At 40.4% G+C, this 21,397-nt stretch overlaps 2 protein-coding genes across 3 annotated transcripts in view; one reads left to right on the top strand and one right to left on the bottom strand.

Moving 5' to 3' along the window:
• The window catches only part of LOC134521498 (haloacid dehalogenase-like hydrolase domain-containing 5), a 32,465-nt gene extending 19,646 nt beyond the window's left edge, over positions 1 to 12,819 (top strand). Inside the window, exon 9 of the transcript XR_010072796.1 lies at positions 12,714 to 12,819. The gene's annotated coding sequence lies outside the window, so the exon portion shown is untranslated. The remainder of the gene's footprint in view (positions 1 to 12,713) is intronic.
• On the bottom strand, positions 5,727 to 21,085 carry RAB43 (RAB43, member RAS oncogene family). Of its 2 annotated transcripts, none has more exons than XM_063348033.1 (3): positions 20,763 to 21,085; positions 10,255 to 10,432; positions 5,727 to 9,344 (listed from the first exon to the last, which is right to left on the bottom strand). In XM_063348033.1, the coding sequence occupies exons 1-3, from the start codon at positions 20,991 to 20,993 to the stop codon at positions 9,091 to 9,093; spliced, it is 663 nt and encodes a 220-aa protein (XP_063204103.1). In that variant the 5' UTR covers positions 20,994 to 21,085; the 3' UTR covers positions 5,727 to 9,090. The 2 variants fall into 2 exon arrangements, with proteins under 2 accessions (XP_063204103.1, XP_063204102.1); XM_063348032.1 differs by having other exon boundaries at positions 10,255 to 10,438; positions 20,763 to 21,071.
• Positions 21,086 to 21,397: the final 312 nt, after the last annotated feature.

The raw sequence follows: 21,397 nt of genomic DNA, 5'->3' as shown, positions 1-21,397 counted from the left end.
TTCAGTAGTAAAGAACATGTCATCATCAGAGAATAACTAATGAATTCAGCTACACCCAGGACTCTAAGGAGCCAGCTTTAGAGCACAGCCATTTCATTGAAAACTACTGATTGCTGTTTTGGTATCTGAGGCTGCTATTGAAATAGTAGACTGAATATAGAACGAAGTAACTCCTGTGGATCAAAATGCAGGTTTTAAAAACCTGCTTAGCTCACCTACTGACGTTAGAATTCAAGAGCCAAGCAAAGAGAAAGGGGTGTTGCTTTGTTTAATTTACAGCAATTAAATAAAATCCAGGATCTAAGTGTTGCCTTGGGAAGGTACAGTTGTAGCTACATTGTTTACACTTAATTGTAAGAACTGAAAAAGTTATTTGCACTTCTCCAACATTGAGGGCTTTGGTTTTCATTCTTCATCTTCTGGCCAGTTACGTTGGACAGCTTACTAATTTAAAAAAATTTAATGTGCAGCCTTTATGTGAGTTATGAGCAGTTGTAGGGTAAGAAGAGAGTTAACTGTTATTTGTTTAATAAGGAGTGCATTAGATCTTATCTTGTGTAAAAGTAGAAGACCATTCAGCACTGTAGAGTAAGATATGTAATTTCTTAAAATTTGATTTTGTTTCTGATAATAAGCCACAGCAGGTATGTGCATAAAAGAACAATAAAATATATTAATTGCCAAATGTTTACTTTAATTAAACCTTTTTAATGATACACAATACAATGTATCCACTACTTTGCTAAAATTCACAACAAAAAGCAGGTTTCATATGTTTAAAAATATTTTTTGTAATAAATTCATAAATAGATGAAGGTGAAGTATAAAAAATTACTGTAGTATGCAAGCTTGCTCCCTTGTCGTCTCATATTCCAAATGATCTAGTCAGTATTGTGATAAGAAAGTTTAAAAGCAAAGTAGTTACTGATGATTAGAAATGTACAGCCTGCATCTCTGGAAGAAACCTTGAAAAACAGCAACAGATTTGTCCTAGAAAATGCAGAATAATTTTAACACTGTTATCATCCAAACCCTTCAAATAATTTTGGAATGCAGCAAATGAATTCAATATGAATTAGAGATTTTCATTTTCTCCCCAACAGGTGTGTGAGCCAGACTCACTTGAATGCTTTCTGCTCTATGGAGTTGTGGGTTTTGTGGCTGTCAGGTATCAGTGAGCGAGGCACAAAAGAGGGAAAAAACTGGTTGACGGCACCGAGCATATCCGACTATCAAAAATCTTAGCATTTCTCCTTATAGACTTATAAAATAGAAATCTTTAAAAACTGTTACAAATAACTAAATTCACCTTCTGCTCAATATCTGTGTGTATCTACTTTATGTCTGGCAAGCAGGACAGTGTCTGATCTAATCCGTTGGCTTCCCCTGGTTTTGAAATGGTCTGTGTAGTAGCACCATTCCAACACTTAACTCTATCTGGTCAATCCCTTATATTACACCACCAAACTGTATTAGCAAAGTTATTATCCTCATCAATATTATCACTTTCTTAAGAAAATGTATATAGCATTTTATTTTGTCACGTATCTTATCACGTATCAAGTACTTTTCACGTTTACAATAATCTACTTTAATATCATTTATAAAGGAAAAAAGGCTTACTAACACACAGCATTGTATTTTTCATGTTCATTCCCTATTTCAGAATAATCAGGATGCTCTGCTTTTCACATGAACATATATTTTTTTCTGATAACTAATTTCCTTTAGTGCAAAACCAGTTCCATACAAGTTTTGTGCTTTTTTGTAATGGTAACCAGATGCTTTTGAAGACGTTGGTAGGCATCTGTCTGCAGCTGTAATGTCTCTGAAAATTCAGCTCTTAACTCGCTTTTTAAAAGTACCTTCAAATTGTCCAGACAAGTTTGCATGCCGTGTTCAAAGGACAATCTTTCAATACAATCTTTCACGTACAACAGTTTAGATAGATACCCAAAATCACTCCACTGCATCTTCATATGAGTCTATATTACTCATGGAATTTATTGCAGAAAAAAGGGGTGTTGATCATCGCATGTTCCACAGTGCAGTGTAATAGGCTGCTACTTAGTGGTTACTGAAAAGACACTGGCTTTTGGAAATACACAGATTGTGTTGGTCAGGTGCGTTAAAAAGACAATTAAATACAGTCTAAATACAGTCTTTTTGTTTAATGTTCTCCTCTGCTTTTATCTTGAGAAGATAATCTTTGTGTCATAAGGTTCTTTATATTGATTGAACAATTAGAAATCATAACTCCTAGGTTGCCACAATTGTGGTCTATGTAAGGTACTTTCTCTAAGCTAAAATTTAGATCCAGAAACTTGGATCCTTTCAGCTAGCTGTTACATCTGAATGGTGTGTACCGAGTGAGTTTATGGGGCAATTAAGATTTAAACTCCTGCAGAGTAGTCAATGATAAGCTGTATGTTCTAATGAAAGCTTAAAGTAAGTGACTGCTATTCTTACTATTGTAGTCTAGGCTTTAAAATGAAGAGATATACATCTAGGATTTTTTTAATGTTATGTTTATGACTAAAGAAAAGAAAATAGTTCGCTTGTAGTAATTTAGCTGTAATAGCAAATTTTGAATGGGTTAGGTAAGCCTTAGACAGAAGTGGCTTAAAGAGAACCAGCTTTATGAAGCTGCTGTACCTACCTAATACCTTACCCTGACCTGCACTACCTACTCAGATGAATGATGGCAAAGCTGGACTTGATTGATTTCAGAGTGCAGTGCATTATATACAGACATTACAGATATTAAAAAACTGTCACAGGAGCAGGAGATTGATAGCTATACACGTGCAAAAACCTGCTGGTTATAGTCTATCTGGTGGCCCTTCAGTGCTTTGTGATAGGAAGATTAATCCTCAGTTTTCTGTTAAATTTGAGGCTGAAAGTAAATAGAAATCACTGTCAGCAGTTCAGTTGTATAATTGAATTGTAAATAACTCAATTGAAGTAATCCTGCGAAAGAAACATGGAAAGTAACTTCCTGTATGATAAAGAGAGCCTCAATAATTTTTTATCAATGTATGATCTTGGATTGTATCTGGTTTTCTAAAGGTTTTCAAATGGTGTCCTGGACGAGAGAGGCAAACTTTTACCTCATAATGGAAGGAACAGGTTCTAAATACAGCTTTAAGCTGATTTAATAGCTCTCCAAATGTTAAACTGTTCTGTTACCATACACTTAAGTAGTTTAGCAGTCCACTCCTGTTCAGTACAGACAACAGTCAAATTTACGTTGTAGAAAAAGTAAACAGGAAAACCGGTTAACTATTTTGTAGTGTATTTTGTGAAGGAAACAATTTTCTTTGAACTGAGTAAGCATTGATTAAACCTACCGTATTTAATCAGACTAAATAGAAAATTTTCACTGACTGTTATTCAGGCCTCACTTGACTCATTCTTGTGAAGTTACTCTGTTCACTTGTTTTCCACTGGCTGCTGACTCATATGGAAAGACAAGGCAATTGACGACATGGTCTGTCTTCAGTGACACCTAAAGTTGCGAATATAATACAGGTTGTTGCCTTTATCAGTGTTCAAGTAATAGAAATCCTTCTTAAAAAAAGACATAGAAAAAAAATATCATAACTCTCTTGTACTTCAAAGAATTATTTTTAAAGTGCATTTTAACATTTTTCAGTCATATTAAAACAATGCTATTTAAGATCAGGATAGGAGAGTATGCTGGCTATTTTTATCTAATCTCTGGCAACAATTCCATGGACAGCAAATATACATTTGGATTGGTTTGTTTGTTTGTTTTGAATTTGTAACCCTGCTCTTCTCCAAGTATACTAATGTGAAATGATAAAAATGATGCAGAGGGCTGAGCTCGAGCTGGAAATCAGGACATCCATCTGGAATAGTGTGGGGTTCTTTTTCTAAAGTATGCAGTGGGGATTGCAATTAAATGCTTTCATCTGAGAGTTTTTGCTGCTTCAAATACATAACCCAGTTCAATAGTTAAAAGAAATCTAACATTATCTGGCCAGTAAAAACTAAGATACCCAGGAGGCTGGTTCTCTAACTGAAATCTCACTGGGATGATCATCACAAAAAGATACTGCAAAAATAAAACTGAGACAGTGTTTCCCCAAATCTATGAATCTCTTCTTATAGCAGGGAAAAGAATTGTCAAATCTGAGAACAGCCCAATTATAAAGGACTCTGCTCTGTGACTCTGATGTCACGATACCTCATATAACTAATAAAACGTAACTATTAATCTACATGGGTTAACAATGTGGTATCTTTTATTGATGAATTTGTAAATCTAGAATGTCTTTTAATTGATGAAATAATCTAGTATGATTTGAGAAAGGATAATTAAGTGGTTAGGGTGATTAGCCTAAATTTTGGGATTAATTTCCTTTCAATTCCACCAAGAACTACACATGTCCTTGGATCTATTGCTCTTTAATTGCCTCACTTCTTGTACCACAAGGGTGGGAATACAAGCTACACGGTCATCATCAGCTACTGGGGCAAAGAGAGTCATGTGAGAACCATCTCTTCGCAAAAGAATACATATTCGCTCTAATTTCCTTGCATTTTCCCTGTTTAGCAGTTGCACACTCTACCTGTAACCTGGTTTGTTTCTGTGAAGTCTCTACAAGAGAATGACTGACAGGGGTTAAACTGAGCACTCTCCAAGGTTGGAAGATACCAAAAGGAGAGTAATTTTATTTTTCAGTTTCACAAAGAATGTATTGTTCTCACTTCATTTTTCTCCAGCACACTGTTTACACAAAAAAATGCAATAGGGTAAACTTCAGTGTTCTGTTAATATATGTATGTTTTGGAAGCAGGACGGGTAAAGATAAACAATTTCTATTAATGAAATAACATATAAATTCATCTTGATTTAAAGAGACTCACATTATAACATTGAGTAAAACAATCCTCTGAAGAGAAACTGATGACGTTATTACCTCCCAGTTCCCTCAGGACTAGCATGAGATGGCAAAAGACATTCAAATAGTCAACTGGCTGGGACTATGAGATTAAATAATGGAGGCATAAATCCTGGTGGGGCAAATCAAGGAAAGGCTTTAATCTTATTTAAGGGTGCTACTATGTGAGCGTATATATAATACAATGTACTATTGCAGTAATGCACATATATTGCATGGGACTCTCAGCTCTATTCTTCAAATAAATATGATCTTCTTTAAAGGCAAAGAAACAAATGAGCAAGAGCTCCACTTTTCATGAAGCTCTTAGAAATCTCTGTGGTATTAGCTGGGCTTCATTTAGTTTCGTAGTTTTTCTCCCCAAAAAGTGACCCGCTTTGCAGTATAGCGAGAGTGATAAAATCATTAGGACTTTTCCTCTGTTCTTAAGTGTTCTCAATTTTTAAATTTTTTTTGGTTTGCAAAGCAAACTTTAGCAAGTTTCTGGGCTGACATTGATTTGGTATTATATTTCACAGAATCACAGAATGGTTTGGGTTGGAAGGGACGTTAAAGATCATCTAGTTCCAACCCCCCTGCCCTGGCAGGGACACCTCCCACTAGACCAGGCTGCTCAAAGCCTCATGATGATGGACTGTATGAATAACTGGAGATAAAATTAGCTTAAATCAAAGCCAATACACAGGATAACAATGTCCACACTCCTGGAAATCACATTCTGCTGATGATTTCATTTCAGTAGTTGCCTCTGCATTCCACTCCTAAGTGTTACAAGGCAGGGATCAATGTCCCCTTCTGTGTAATATTTTGCACGCTTTGGGTACTGACAAAAATAAATGATAAATACTATATGCAAATATATGGTCAGCCAAGGAGATCTGCTTAAAAGCAATTACTGCACTATAGTCTTGTTAACATTTAAGTGCCAGTAAACAGGTTTCTTAGCAAATGTTTATATTGGGAACTCTGATCATGCACTACTGAATAATTCACTTGATGTACATCAGTGCACATTTGTAACTTAAGATTTGAAACTGAGGTTTCTACCCATAAATCTCAGGTTTATTGCCACTCACTCTCTTCACCCAGGTATCCTTTTGGTTTCAATAGGATTAATGGAATTAAACGAACAGGATTGTCTTCCTAATACTTGAATTACATAGCTAAGTGTGTGAATTACAAATTTAATAAAAGTCTTCAGAAGGGGCATGAAAGACTGAAAAGCTCTCTAAGTTATGTTCACTGTTTAGTTTATCTCTGGTCAAGAAGCTATCAGTCTAGTGAGTATTGTGTTATTACTAATAGACAAAAAAAGGGTTTGGTAATTGAAATAGCCTTTTACTACAGACAGCCCAAGTACTGTTAATTCATATCTGCTACTAACCTGAAAAAATAAACAGGTCTTCGGTCTATTTCTTTGTTCCCTTTTGTTCAGTTAGGTAGGGCATGCAAACTTGAATTACACTGAATTATGTTACAACATAGAAGAGCCAAGAGTTAGAGGATAAAGCTGAGTTAAAGCCATAACTGAAAACACAACGAACAAATCGCTGATGCTGTATTTCATGTTTTCTGACTGGAACAGAACCTGCAGGCAGAGTCTCAATCTTCAAGGCTAGCTTTAGAGATATACAGGGGCAAATTGTAAGGAAAGTATAGCGCTTGGTCTAATTCTACCTGTTTAGTTGCTAAACAAACCTAAAAACTAAGGAAACAGATCAATAATTCCTCATTTCTCCATCTACTGTAAAAACATAATGATTCCCTGACTGCATTGGAAGGAGGATTTATGTTCATTTTGCATCTTTCTCCGGTTTTAAGATGAGTTACTATATAAACTACTGATTTTGATCTGAGTAGTAGCAATACTGTTCTTAAACGTGTGTGAATTTTTATCAGCATGGCTTAAATAATTTGGCACTAATCCTGCAAACGGTGGGAGGCTGAGCTTATCTGAGGGTCCATGTTCAAGCATACAGAACTGCAGGACTGTGACCGACAGATGTAAACTATAATACATCATGACACGAAGTCAAATGCTTGCTAGTATTCTGTATCTTAAGAACCATCTAACTAGGAGGAAAAACAGTCATCAGGACTGCGTTTTAGCTTGGACCGTCTTCATAGTTCCTCCTGAGAGTGGAATACAAGGTTTGCTAATCGCTAACGAATCTAGCGTTTGGACAGTTTTCATTTTCAGTGTCTAGCTACTGCTGGATACTTATTGCCTGTTATCTTTGGCTGTAGGAGAGCTGGGAATGTCCTGGAAAACTATCCAAAAATACTGCTGAGTACTGCAGCTCAACCTGCCCAATAAAGTTGTGAAAACTATACTAATTGAAAAATTTAAGGCCCTTTTCACTCTTACAACTATAAAACTTGAAAACTAACCCCTTAGATTAGAAGCAAACAGGCTACAAAGCATACATAACTCCTCAATTATCTACCTCACAGTTTAAAAAAAAAAAAACCAGAAAGACCAGAGAATGTTTTAATGTTTTCTGTAGAAAGATGAACAGTATTGAAATTAGGATCCATTAGCCCTTTCTTAAATCTTCCTGATCTTCATAGTACTGGATATGCTGAATGGCTAAAAACTGGTGTAGCCCCAGTGGCAAACCAGTCCAGGTCCTTTTTGATCAAGATTTTCAAAAGGGACAAATGACTTCACTTTAAGTGGGTGCTTTCTGAAAATGAGCTCTTTCAAAGCATCACCATTGCAGAAATCACTTGTCACCTCTGAACACCTTTGCTTTAACTGCAGAGTTAAAAATAATCCTGCTTCTGCTCCCTTTGCAAATCCATCTTTGTAAGTACTTGAGAGTGTAAATCCAGAGAGGACTGCTGCCATCAGTACTTCAGCTACATCTACAACGTGTAATACAGAGCTGAATCTGAAAGACAACTATATGTAGTTGAATTATGAAATCTATTTTACTTAACAATGTAGACTTTTGATCAACAGTGAAAGATTTTTCCTGCTGAATGTTTCCAAGAAATGAAAAGCAAGTGATAGGGAGAGGGCAGCAGTTGAGGACAAAGTTGGGAGGGAATCACTCAAAAAGATGCTGTTTTCAAAAAAAAGATGCAGTTTTCAGCTATTCTGAGGTCTTATTTCCCATTATATGCACAGATTGTATTTAAAGAGATGGTTTAAAAGAAAAAGCAACTAACCAAACCCCAAATTCACTTATGCCACTTAAGCAATAAACACTCTAGTAACATAATGTCAAATGTATGACCAGAATTAACCCTGTATATGACCATTAGGCACATGGTAGGAGATCATGGCTACCAGTCAGTTCAAGGTTTCTCCAGTTCCTGTTTCCAGTGGTGCAGGTCTTGAGTTGTGGAATGAAATTAAGAGACCTGAGGGCAAAACTCAATGATACCCGCATGGAAAAGGGAGCTATCACCGTGCAAACAATAACAAATGAAATGCATCTACCCTCTCCTCAAGGCTGTATTTAAAATAACTACAACTGGTCCAGTCCTGCTTGACACCAAGTCATGTGATATCGCTCAGGCTGATTTTGCTTTTTGTTAAAATGGTAACTTAAAATAATTATGACAGAACCTGAGAGAAGGTTTCCCCACCTGGGCCTGTCCCAATACTAACCAGCAATCCATATGCCCTAGGACAGGTGACTGCTATTTGGTCCTGTAATCAAAATGTTAGGTATTCTGACACTTGAAATACCTTTATCAAAGACACTCATTTTCTGATCATTAGTGGAGTGCTGAGGATTTAAAGAGACACTGTCAAGATTGCCTGTTCCAAAAGTGACCTCCTTTGCCAACAGTCCCTTGCTAAACGCTTCAGAACTTTGGGTGTGCATCAGTCTCCTCCCCAACCATCTGTCTCCCCACCCCACATCACTAGTTCAAATTTGTTTCCTTCACTTTTGTAACTTGTATGAAGGTTACAGAAGAGAAATGGTGGGGACAAATGTGGAGTAGTTTTTCAGAGGGTTTGACTTTTAGGACTACCTCTCAAGAGTCCCTTTTTAAAAATAAGACACCAAAGCAAACAGGATTGTGTCTAACTTCTACAAAATTGCTGGTTTCACAGAAGGAGGAGAATATGGCTACCATGCTACTCAGCATTAGGGTGAAGCACCATCTAAATTCCAGTAAAGTTAGGGATATCACCTAGCTCATATCAGCAACCACACCCCCAGCCTTCTACAACGTCTTTGCTGTCAAGCTTGATGCTGTCAGTATTCTTCTCACTGAACATAGGGCCTCCATGCCTCATCATGAGCTCTGTAGCCATCTTCACAAAAGCCTCCTCCACATTGCTGGAGTCTTTCGCAGAGGTCTCTATGGCACAGATGATATTATCATAGTGTTCAGCCAGACTCTGAGCTTCTTCCAGCTGAACCTCTCGAAGGTCACTTAGGTCAGACTTGTTTCCTGGAAGAAAAAGAAACAACAGAGTAATTTATAATTGCTATTTATGTCAGAGTAAGTATTCAGCAGGAGGTTCTCAGGTTGCCCAGAGAAGCTGCAGAATTTCCATTGTTGGAGATTTTCAAAATTTGACTGAAAAGGCCCTGACCGACGTAACATTGGCCTCACTTTGAGCAGGAGGTTGGACTAGATAATCTCCTGAGCCCCTTACAACCTGTATTTATGTATGACTCATAGAGAACAGAAAAAGTCAGTAACTGAAGAGTGGTGGCTTAACAGAAGAAAAATGGTCTAGAAATGAAAGCTAAAACCATTTTGTGAAAACAACAGCAGTCTGCTGGTACCTAGGGAAATCTAGAACAGTACTGCTGTATTAGCGCATCTACAGGCCCCGAGAGCCACATCTGAGTCAGAAACATTGGGGCTGGGAAGCAGAACTTCTAGCGGAGAACTGACAAACCCTAATTGCCCTGAAGTCCTTCTGAAACCCCCCATCTGCTGAAGTACGTGGGTGTTCCAGTTCACCAAAACATGTTGGCTTGATATGATGGAGCTTCTCTGGGCCCTGGAAACCTTATGATCCTTATAATGAGAACAGCTCCACAGCAGCTGTGCCTCAGAACCTGGAAATTCCAGGTGCCGAGTTCTCCATTAAGTAAGACGCAAAGGATTCAAAGCTGGCTTCTGGTACAAAGCTGTCTACTTCTTAACAGAAGTTAATCAAAGCAAAACACTTCTGTTTTGATGAATCAGCACTTTCTAATTAAAAAAAACTATGGAAAATTTCCAATCGTATCGATTACATACATCTTACTTCAACCAAAATAAAACTTCTAACCACCTTATACAATTATTGCAACTAATTACATTGTACAGTAACCTGTAGCGCTTGGTATTAACATTTTTAACTCACCAATCAGTAATTGTACTATGTTGGAACCGGCATACTTTCTCACATCCTCGATCCAGCGAGGAATGGACAGGAAAGAGCCTCTCTTGCTGATATCATAGGCCAGGATTGCTCCATTGGCGCTGCGGTAATAACTCTGTGTGATAGTTCGGAATCTCTCCTGGCCAGCCGTGTCCCAGATCTGCAACTAAATAAAACAAAGCATACAGTGAGACACTGGCTAGCAAGCTTTCCTGAATCAAAAGATAGGACTTGATTCAATAGCCGTGGTTTAAATCTCCCTTATACCTAATACATTCTGGCATCACATTTTTCTAGTCCTTTGTTCATGATTTAAGGATAATAATGGAGGACCTTTTCACACTTGTCTGCTCAATGTTTATATTTGTATCAATTGAGACACTCTGGGTTCCTCCAGGTAAGCTCTGATGCATCCTTCTGTGGCAGATTACGAAATTATCACTTGTGTGTCCAGCCCTACCTCTTTGTCACCTTTTCCAGTAGAGTTAGCAAAACAAGATGGTAGCGTATAGCCACCTCCAGTTCATCATCTGGTGTGTCACTGAAACTACAGGTGGGTTTTCACTAGCATATCATCTGTGGTACTGACGTGGTTTTGACAGTTCTGCTACAGGGGCAGTAACAAGCTGAGTAGGATGTGGTAATATCAAAGAGCACTGATGCTGTTTTATAAGGAAATATGACACAATTAAAAGAATATATATATAGAATACATAAAACGTATACAAGAATGTATAAAAAAATGCCCGCAATTCTAGGTTTCAATAAAGTCCGTCAAAGTTCTAGTCAGTCTAGTCACCTCTCGTCACCTGTCCTTTCTTAGGTGGTAGAACAGACATTATATCTGGGCAGGAGGAAGAAATGCTTAGCTTACATATTTTTGCCTAAATCCACAGCATCAGAGCTATGAGTTTAGTATCAGGGTTTGCGCTCCCAGTACGAGATGTTCCAGAGGAAGAAGCCAAGTAACTCAAAGTGGACAAACACAATATCTTGCTCCTAAGGAAAATTTCTTTTTAAATTCTCTTGTTCTATAGGTTGTCTAATGTCCTGGAACATGACAGTTTATATTCCAGGAGCTTTTGATCTGTAGTAATTGTGGATGTTCTGATCCTCCATATAAATGTCCAATCCTTTTTGAATCTTTCAAAGCTCTTGGCTTCAATATATAGTGGCAATGAAACCAAAGAATTTACTTTTATAAATTTTATATTTTCTGTCCTTCTGTTGCACTTTGACTTCTCTATCTCTGCATGATAAATGAGAAACCACTGCTTGTCTTTTTTGTGCCGTTCCTTATATTCTGGATCTCCTCTTAACTGAGACAGGACATAATCAAATACTCCTGTTTTTTTTAATCTTCCCATATCGTGGACATGTTATTTATTATTTCCCCTCTTTCTGAAAATCTTTAAAATAAAGAACTGACAACATCTTAACGCCATCTGCCAGTGATATTTTATACCAAATAATATGGAATAATTTTTCCATTTATTTTGCACATTAATATTTTGTTTGTATCTTCTGACTCTGCTGCATGTTTGAGCAGCAACTTTCACTTTGAAAAAGGCTGTACTGATCATGTAATTTTCCTCTGCTAACCAAGCATTTAGATCCCAAATGTACAGCTTAAAAGGAATCAATTCAATGAAAAAGTACTTCTCAGTCCTGATAAGAGTTTTCTCAGAGAAGGGAAAGGGACTGTAATGCACTCAGAAAACAGGAAACCACAAAGCAACGATTATTAATGGAACAGATAATGATTTAGAGCAGTCAACAACTACTAGAAACAAGGAAGTTCACAGCAGGTTTATGTATGGTGATCTCTGTACTCAAGTCTCCCACTGGACCTTTGTGTCTGTTACGTAACTTTAAATCTCAGTACTTGATTAGGTTGAGTGCAAAATAAGGCTAATGATGATTTCCCAATTCTTGGGAGAGGTCTGAGAGATTCTGTGCATACAGAAGAATTATAAACTTTTTAAATTAAAAAAAAAAATGTTTTAGTTTACACTTTTCACATGGTATAGATAAAAGTGATTTACCTGCAGAGTGACTGAGCAAGGCAGTCTTGGGCCTTGTGCTGTATACTGGATTTTGAAAGCCTCTGTGTAGGTACATTCCATAGAATCACAGAATCATTGAGATTGGGACAGATTTTGGGAGGTGACAAAGCCAACTGCCTGCTCAAAGTGGGGTCAAAACTTAATTCTTCCAGGAAGAATTGCTCCATGATTTTCCTAGAGATCAAAATGAGTCTGACCAGCCTGTAGTTCCCAGGATTTCTTGCCCTTTCTGCAGATAAGTACAATATTTGCCTTTCTTTGGTCTTCCCCAGTTTCCACAGCCTTTCAATAGTGATAGAGCAACCTCAAAATGTCACCAGCAAGGTCCCACAGCACACATTTTTTACTGAAGCATTTATGTCTGTGTGTTCACAGGACTGAATGTCCAAAGTTGCTGAAGCCCTGGATGTCCTGCTGGGAACAGCGCAGACCACAGATCTGATCTTCTCAGGAGCTCAAACAGCAGTCTTCCTCCCAGCCCACATCATCCAGGTAAGCTCTTTCCTGTAGGCATTTCAAGTTCATGCTCCTCTACTTGTCTCTTCTCTTTTGTGTAAGGACTCTGAATTGTTTAGCTTTTTACATGACCTTCAGTTTGTTGTGGTTTTGCTTTCCTTGCTGAGACTACAGTATGTATTAGACCCACAAGCAGATGCTTCCTTTGCAAACATATATACCAATCACTTCTAGCAGGAGGAGCCAGGTGAGCGCTCACTCTTTGTTCCAGGGAAAGTCAGTCAAATATAGGCATAGAATCATAGAATCGTAGGGTTGGAAGGGACCTCTGGAGATCATCTAGTCCAACCCCCTGCCAGAGCAGGGTCACCCACAGCAGGTGGCACAGGAACGCGTCCAGGCGGGGTTGGAATGTCTCCAGAGATGGAGACTCCACCACCTCTCTGGGCAGCCTGTGCCAGGGCTCTGCCACCCTCAAAGGAAGGAAGTTCCTCCTCATGTTTAGGTGGAACTTCCCATGGTCAAGTTTGTGCCCGTTACCTCTTGTCCTGTTGCTGGGCACCACTGAAAAGAGCCTGGCCCCATCCTCCTGACACCCACCCTTTCAGTATTTGTAAGTGTTGATAAGGTCCCCCCTCAGCCATCTTTTTTCCAGACTGAAGAGACCCAAATCCTTCATGATTTAATGACTTGCTTAAACCAAACTAGGACAATACTGCCATCAAAGACTTGCCATCCCAGCTGTATATCCTTGCCCTCTCCCTGCATTGCAACTAGCAGCTGTTAATCTGATTCACCATGTAGCTTAATTCACTGATGTAACCTGAAAAATAGGGGTTTTCCTTTAGTTTGAAGGGTTAACACTAATTACGCAGCCCCATGGTACTGAAAGCATGCAGACTGCGCAACGAGGAAGGTGCGACAATCCTTTAGAGCAATGACAAAGTTGTCTTGAACCGGTCTTGAATATGGCCCTTCAGTTTAACTTGTTGCTGAAGATGGGTGTGAACCAATCCAATAACCTCACCCGAAGCCGAGTAAGGAGTCCATGCTCAGTCTCCTCTGGCAGACCTGGCAGAGGTGGTAGCTTCAGCTAATAGGAATCAGGCTGTCTTGCAGCATGCTCAGTGTGCAAAAGCACTTCTGGGGGGCCTAGTAACAAGTTGCTACTTACAATTTGGAAGCTTTAAAGCCTGTCCTATAACGTTGTTTGGCGTTCTAGTAACTGTATAAACAGATACAGAGTATGCAAGTATTATGACCCAGATTACTTAATTTAAAGCAAGATGTATTCCTAAAAGCAAAATATAGCTAATTTGCTTGACAGCATCTTTAGAAAACTCTAAGGAAAATACTTCTGTATAGCATGAATCAGTCTGATATATGATTAAAAAGAAATAATTTAAGTCATTACAAAAATACCAGTTCTGATCCTAAGTAAATGCTGTTTTCTCCAGTAGGTGTACAGAGATATGTTTCAGACAATTCTATTGAAAAAGAAACATGACAACTTTATATAAATACTAATCACAACTATAATTTAAAACCACCATTTTATAGTAAAAATTTTATATAGTCTCTCTGTTAAACTATATTTACTACAAGTATGTAGTTCTTGACAAGAAATAACTATTGCAAATTCTTTGGGAAAAAATTTAGTCTTAGTATTTCTCATTTAAAAGTCCCTCAATATAAGTTAGATGTTAAAATCAAAATACCGAATGGACTGTACTAGCCACAGGTTACAAAAAAAATATGATCATACACTCTTGTATTCTATAAGTGCATCACATATGCAGTATATGACACTGAGTTCTGAATTACTTATTTCCTTGATTGAAGTGCTTTGGCTTTGTAAATAACGTGATGGAAGTCATGCCTGTCACTTAGTAACCTTTGTAAGTAATTCCTGATTTTGTAATTATTTTGGCAACAATTTTAAGAAAGACAAGAGAGAAGCTGGGATTGCTGGAGAATTGTGTTACATTCATCTGAGGATACTAAGAAAACACACCAATGAAAAAGAGATTGGTAGCAGGCCTTCAGGGGGACCATCTCTAGTAACAAATGAGGACAGGATACAGAACAGAGAATAAATACCCGTTGTTCAGAAGGAATATGACCGAATACCCTAAGTGAACAAAACAAGGAGCCACCTTTCGTGTGCCGATTGTTTCACTATTGAATGCCCATTTACTTACAAAAGCTGGTTATTTTGATCTGCTTTTAGCTTTGAATTTTTTGGACAGCCCTTAGCACTGGCTGGTACTGAATAGCAAAGCGCTAAACCAACTATTAACTCCTTTAAGGCTTTTATGACTCCATATAATCACCATAGAATTGGAGCTTTCCATAAGTACCTCAGAGAAAGTCTTGAACATCTTTTTGTATTTGCTTTTTCATCTTTTCCTGTTGGAAAGGAGTATACAGGAGTGTATGTCATTCACCCCTAGCAAGGATGCAGGCTGGGGTCTGAGTGGCTGGGGAGCAGCTGTGCTGAAAAGGCCCTGGGAGTCTTTGCAGACAGCAAGCTGAACAGGAGCCAGCAGTGTGTCCTGGCAGCATCCTGAGCTGTATTGACAGGAGTGAAGCCAGTAGATCAAGGGAGGTGATTATTACCCTTTATTCATCACATACTAGATTCCAACTAAAGTACAGTGTCCAGTTTTGGGCCCCCTGTACAAGACAGACATTGACGAACTGGAGCAAGTACAGTGGAGGGCCATCAAGATGGTCAGGTTATTGGAGTACATACCCTGTGAGAAGAATCTGAGGGAAATGGCCTTATTCAGCATGGGAGAGGGGTTTGAGATGCCCTGTTAAGCTGCTGTCCGGTACCTATGAGTTGGTTATCGAGACGACTGAGCCGAGCTCTTCACAGTGACAGATGATGGGAGGAGGAGAGACACCAGAGAAAAATCAAAACAAGGAATGTTTCAACTTGATGTAAGGAGGAAAACAGAAGGTGGTAAAATTTATGGTGGGTCCCCGGAAGATCATTCTGGGATGTACAATTAGGCTTAAAGAAAGCAGATTTTCAACTACAGAAATATACAAAGTGTTGAAAATGCTGTGTGACAGGTTGACCAAAGAGCATAGTAAATGAGTATTATCAAGTAGTTTGATGTGGATTCTACTTGCATTGATAAACATATTGTTTATTGAAGCCTAATGCTTAACAAATGGCCTCAAGACATGATAAATAATTTCTCCCTCCCTTACTTCCTACATAATTTATTAAGTACTTTCCTGATTCTTCTAACGTATCATAGGAGTTCAGGTTTACTTTTGCTTATGAGGCAGCATTAATAATAATTAAGTACGTCCTATAGCCGATACCTTCCTTTACAAAGATCGAAATGTTACTTTTGTGCTATGAATTTTCTTCCATAAAATTTCTTGATAGCAAAATGGTGTGTGCAAAACCCGTGCTAAATGATTCTTAACCAACTGACTGTGTCTAAATCCTGTCATCTCAAATGGCAAACAATGATATACATTTCTGTACACTGGCAAATCACAACACTTGCTCCTAAAAAGACTTACTGAAATAATCTTGCAACTTAATCTATACAGTTTTTGCCAAAAGCAACAAAACTAGCATTGGTACAGCAGCATATTTCAATTTGAAGTGATATTCATACACAGAACAGTTAGGATAAAACGCTCCATTCAATTGTTTCTTTACAAAATTTTCAGAGAATAAGGAATCCCTATTTGCTGGGAATGCAGCATTCCTGTTTGCTCTAGTGCTATGAGTGCCGAAGTAGTTGACAGAAAAGAGCGCTACACTTTCCTCTGGATATCCAAGAACAATGCTTCCATGTAATAACCGATAGCTTCATTTGTACTTGTTTAGCAAAGTTTCTGAATACACCAGTCAGGAGACAAGACAGTTAACAAGTCATAATTTTATATTACTCGCAATTTGGCCAGGTAATGACGCATTACATTTTGGACCATTCTGAAAGGAATATAGTTACAGCCATGAGGCCTGAATAAAAGCCAAGAATCTTGATATCATATGGGCTGGGAAAGCTTGTAAATTAAAAAGGGCAGTGATACATAAAGAAGTGTTTGTTATAAAAGGAATGTGTTTGTTTTCAAATGTTCTTCTCTCCTGCTGCTTTCTGGAAGATATAGTAAGAGAGAGAAAAAACTATGGCATAATGGAAAAAAATATTCAATATATGTAAAACACTAAGAAATGACAGCATAAAGTAGACAGTGAAGATACCCAAGTAATTTATCGGTTCACAGGAGGCAATGTATCAAAAGAAAAGGAATTTTGTTATTACTAACCACAATTCATGGACTTGGACTTAGGAATGTCCTTGCCTATCATTATGTAAAATCTTAGTTCCACCGTTTTATAAATATCTTTTCTTACAGTGACATAACAGTTACAAAACATTTTTGTTCTGTTTGCCAGCTTATTTCTATCACTCAAAGAACAAGCAATTATTTTATCAATAGGACTTTAATCACTATGCATTAAATCAACAACCACAACTTTTGGGAACTACAGTCTGTACTCTAGGATTTAGCCAGCTAAGGAGGATGTATTTTACAGAAAGTAGTATGCAACAAGTTAAACAGCATATACTAGAGCATTTTTTAAAAAATGAAGATAGACTGCAGACATTTCATAAAGATGAAGGGGGGAAATACTGGATATATGCTGGTCAGAATTTGCCTTTGTCATAAAAATCAAGGTGGTCACCACAGGTAGCTTTGACTTTGAAGTTCCATTAGAACCCAGTGTGCTAGATCTGCCAAACCTGTGCCTGGCTCCGTGCCATGCACCCTGCCTTTTAGCACCAACGCCTCCAAAAGCCCATGGCTCACAACAGCCCAGCCCAGAGGCAACTGGCTTGTATAATCCCACTGGACAATACCTCAAATTGCAACTGGAGATCTTAAAGAAATAACAAGAAGAGAAACAGAAGACTGAATGGTGCAGACAAGCTTAGGTATTCTTCCTCTCTGGCAGTGGTAAATCTCTGCAAATCAGGGTTGGCACATATTGGGGAAGCTTATGATACCAGTGCTTTACTACTTTATCTCTGAAGAGAAAGCTTCAGTTATCAGGACTGTCCACAAATAGCTCCTTTCTCAAGCACTAACGTCTCTTTATGTATGAGGTTTGGTCAGCTTCAGTAGCTGATGAAGCAGTAGCGGATGAAATATAATTTGAGACACTTGGAAGAATACAGCTTTAAGATGCAAGGAAAGCCTTGAGTTTAAAAAAAAAAAAAGTTATTTGCAGAACCTTAACCTTTAGTATGCCAACATGTTGCTTTTCTCTTACCCAACAAAAATGCATCAAAAAGACAGTGAGACTTTAAATCCTTGGGCTCCAAATGTTTCAGAAACATTAGGTAACACTAATGACAACATTTGAAGTTTTAAACAGAAAGGGACACAAACACAATCAACCTTACAATGTTTGTTTCAATCTCAAAATAAGTGTTCCATTCATACTCACTCGGTTGTGTTGTAACACTATCCTCAGCCTGACTAAAATGAAGCTTAGGCCACTGGGGATGCAGAGTAAATAGTGTTTAAAAGCTCCTTGGGTCTTTTTTGTACACACCATTGTTCTGAAGGAACTTCTAAAGATGAGCTTATAAAACATCATAAAAATGGAAACTTTCTCATTCCTGCATCATTTGCTAAAAAGAAAACAAGCCTTGGCATTCCTTATGAACATACTGTCTTGAGTAGCATAAAGCCACAATGAAATCAGAGCAGCACAGAGACTCACCTGGCATACTTTTGTAAGATTCTTCTTGTCAGGACAAACAAATTTTATTTTAAACATGTCCTGAACATCTCTTGATTTGAGGATTCCCAATCAATTTATCTGAAACTCTTTTAATCAAGTACGTCTCACGTGACTGAGACAGAAACAATGAGAAACACAGAGTATCTCCGGCAGAGCACATGTACGGGCTTGTTTACTAGCGGGTCAGGATACAAGCTGTGCAGATAGCTGAAGTGCCCCTCCTAGAATCACTATAACCCACAGCAAAATCAAATTTATAAAATGTGCAAGATATGCACACCTGACAGTAAGAATTTACTTACCTATTCTACAAGGGAGCTCACAAAAGCATAATAAAATGCCTCCTTGTTTTCCGTTTCCTATCACGTGCTGAACGAACCTACCTAGAATGGATGGACTGCTCTGAAATCTCAATCCAAGAGGAAAAGCCTGACTGGAATTTAAAACTTCCCATACAACCCACACCTTAACAGACCAAACAAAAAAAACTCCAAGCAAATGTTTTCATATTCTAGCTGCGTCCCTGACTCAGTAGCTAACAAAACGTCTGTAAGGTAAATAAGCACCAACATCGGATTAATTTGCCTAAAGCAGTGCTTTAATATTCTGGCATAAGTACCGACGATATGAGAAGGCGCACCTCAGAAGTTGGGGTTATTTCCTGGGCTAGTCCTCCCTTACTCCTGAAGTCCGTGGCCGAGACCCCTGGCACCAGGAGCAGACACATTTGTCACTTTCTATGTGCCTGGCATTTAAATGGAGCCAGGTTTCACTCTGAAAGGAGAACCCCCACTTCTAACAGCCAACTTGCTAGAAAGCGCAGAAGAGGTACTAATAGCACAAACAGAAGATTGGAGTTTCCTTTTCAACCACTAACCCCAGCTATGTGTGATAGGGAAAGGCATAATACTGACAAGAAAATAAACGCCTTTGCTGAGACCCCTCCTTTCCGAAAAAACGTGAGCCTTCATTTCTTCCCTTTTCTGCAACTTTCTCTGCTTAATATTCTGCTCACCAAAGTTAATTTATAAAAAAAAGACAATAGAGGACTTTGACACCTACTTTGGTCAACACAGACCAAAATTCAATGGCAATTACCATATTTGTGTGTCACCTCTCATCTCAAAAGCTTTCCAGTTTCATGATCTTTCCCAGTCAGTGACTGCATTAAGTTCTCTCTAGTCCCACTTAGATCCGGATAAGTGAGGATAGTTGTACAGCTCTATTCTGGAGGGTGAAGGGATTTACCCCAGCAGCCCCCTACAAACTCCAGGTGCTTTGAGCCTTTTTTCCCTGCTGTTTGATCCCATTTCGGTGCTCAGAGGCCCGGTCTGTTGTAGGGAACCTGTGCCACTGAGAATCTGAGGGCAATTCCACCCGGGTCAATGTCCTGTCCTCTTTCTAACCCTAATGACCAGCTGATCTCCTCCCGCATAAGAAAAGCAGAAGTCAAATTTAGGGTTGATTTGTTCTGGTTTGAGAAGAGCTATAAAAGTTGTGCTTTCTGAGACACCCTATAAACAAGTGTCTCAGGATAACTTTTAAATACACCTAATTTAACAGCTGTTCCCCAGGCTTCTCTCAATCTGCCAGTTCTACATCCCTTTCTAGAAACGTGACAGTGCAGCTGAGGTTCCTCCTAGCTCATAAATACACACCGCCAGCAGCCTGAGGACGGGAGGGTGCTGCAGTCACAGCAGAGGGGAGGCACAGCCTGTCCCCAAGCGCGGGTTTGCAACGGGGCTTTTACCGGGCTTCCTGTGGTTGGTGCTAACCAGGAACCAGCCCGTCCCGCAGCTACACCGCTGGTCCTGCCGCAGCCAAGCCCGTTAACAGACGCACTGGGTCCCTCCTGGCCCACCGTGGCTGTTCGGGGAGGCGGCACCGGCAGCCCCTCCTGCGAGCCCGGCGGCAGCGCAGGGCCAAGCCGGTTGCGGGACGGGGGCAGCGGGAGCTGCCCTGAGGCGGGCCACCCCGGGCGGCCGGCACCGCTCGCCACCGGCCGCCGCCTCCTCCGGCAGCCGGGCCGGGGCCCGCCGGCAGTGCCGGGCCAGAGCTCCGCAGCGGCGGGGGGCGGGCCGGGAGATGAGCCGCAGCTCCCCGCCCGCTCCGCCAGCCCCGGAACCGGAGCGGCGGGGTGTCGGACCGCTGCCTCCGCCCCGGGCCGCCGCTCCGCTCACCTTCACTCGCTTGCCCTGGATCTCCAGGCTCTTCATGGTGAAGTCCACGCCGATGGTGCTGCCCTGGCGCTCGGCGAAGGCCCCTGTTTTGAAACGCTGTACCAGGCAGGTCTTGCCCACGCTGGCGTCCCCGATGAGCACCAGCTTGAAGAGGAAGTCGTAGCTCTCCTCCGGGTCGGGGCCGGGCCCCGCCGCCGCCGCCGCCGCCCCCGGCGCTGCCGGACCGGGCATGGCGCTGCCGCCCTCCGGCCTTCCGCCCGCCGCCGCCGAGGGGAGCCGGGCTCTGCGCAGCGCCCACCGCCCCCCGCCGCGCCGGGCCCGCCTCCGCCCGCCCCTCGCTCCCTCCGCCCCGACGGGGGCGGCCGCCTCCGGGGCATGCCCGCCCGCGGCCGGGGCGGCGGCGGGGCTGGGCGCAAACTCGGCTACCGCCTGCGGCGCTGCGCCGGCATCGTCGTTCGCCGGGGGCGGGTCGCGGGGCAGCCGTCCCGCTGCGGCCTCCCGCCGGACCCGGGGACCGCCGGCAGGTGCCACCGTGGGCCAGTGCCAGCGGGGCCAGCTCGGGTCGCGGTCCGACCCACATAGGCCATCGTGTGTGGGCAAACAAGTGCGTTAGTCAGCTAGCCTGGGTGGCACTG

This window comes from Chroicocephalus ridibundus, chromosome 10 (genome assembly GCF_963924245.1).
Source record: "Chroicocephalus ridibundus chromosome 10, bChrRid1.1, whole genome shotgun sequence".
NCBI lineage: Eukaryota > Metazoa > Chordata > Aves > Charadriiformes > Laridae > Chroicocephalus > Chroicocephalus ridibundus.
The sequence above is the reverse complement of the archived record's forward strand: the minus strand, read 5'-3'. Positions and strand labels throughout refer to the sequence as shown.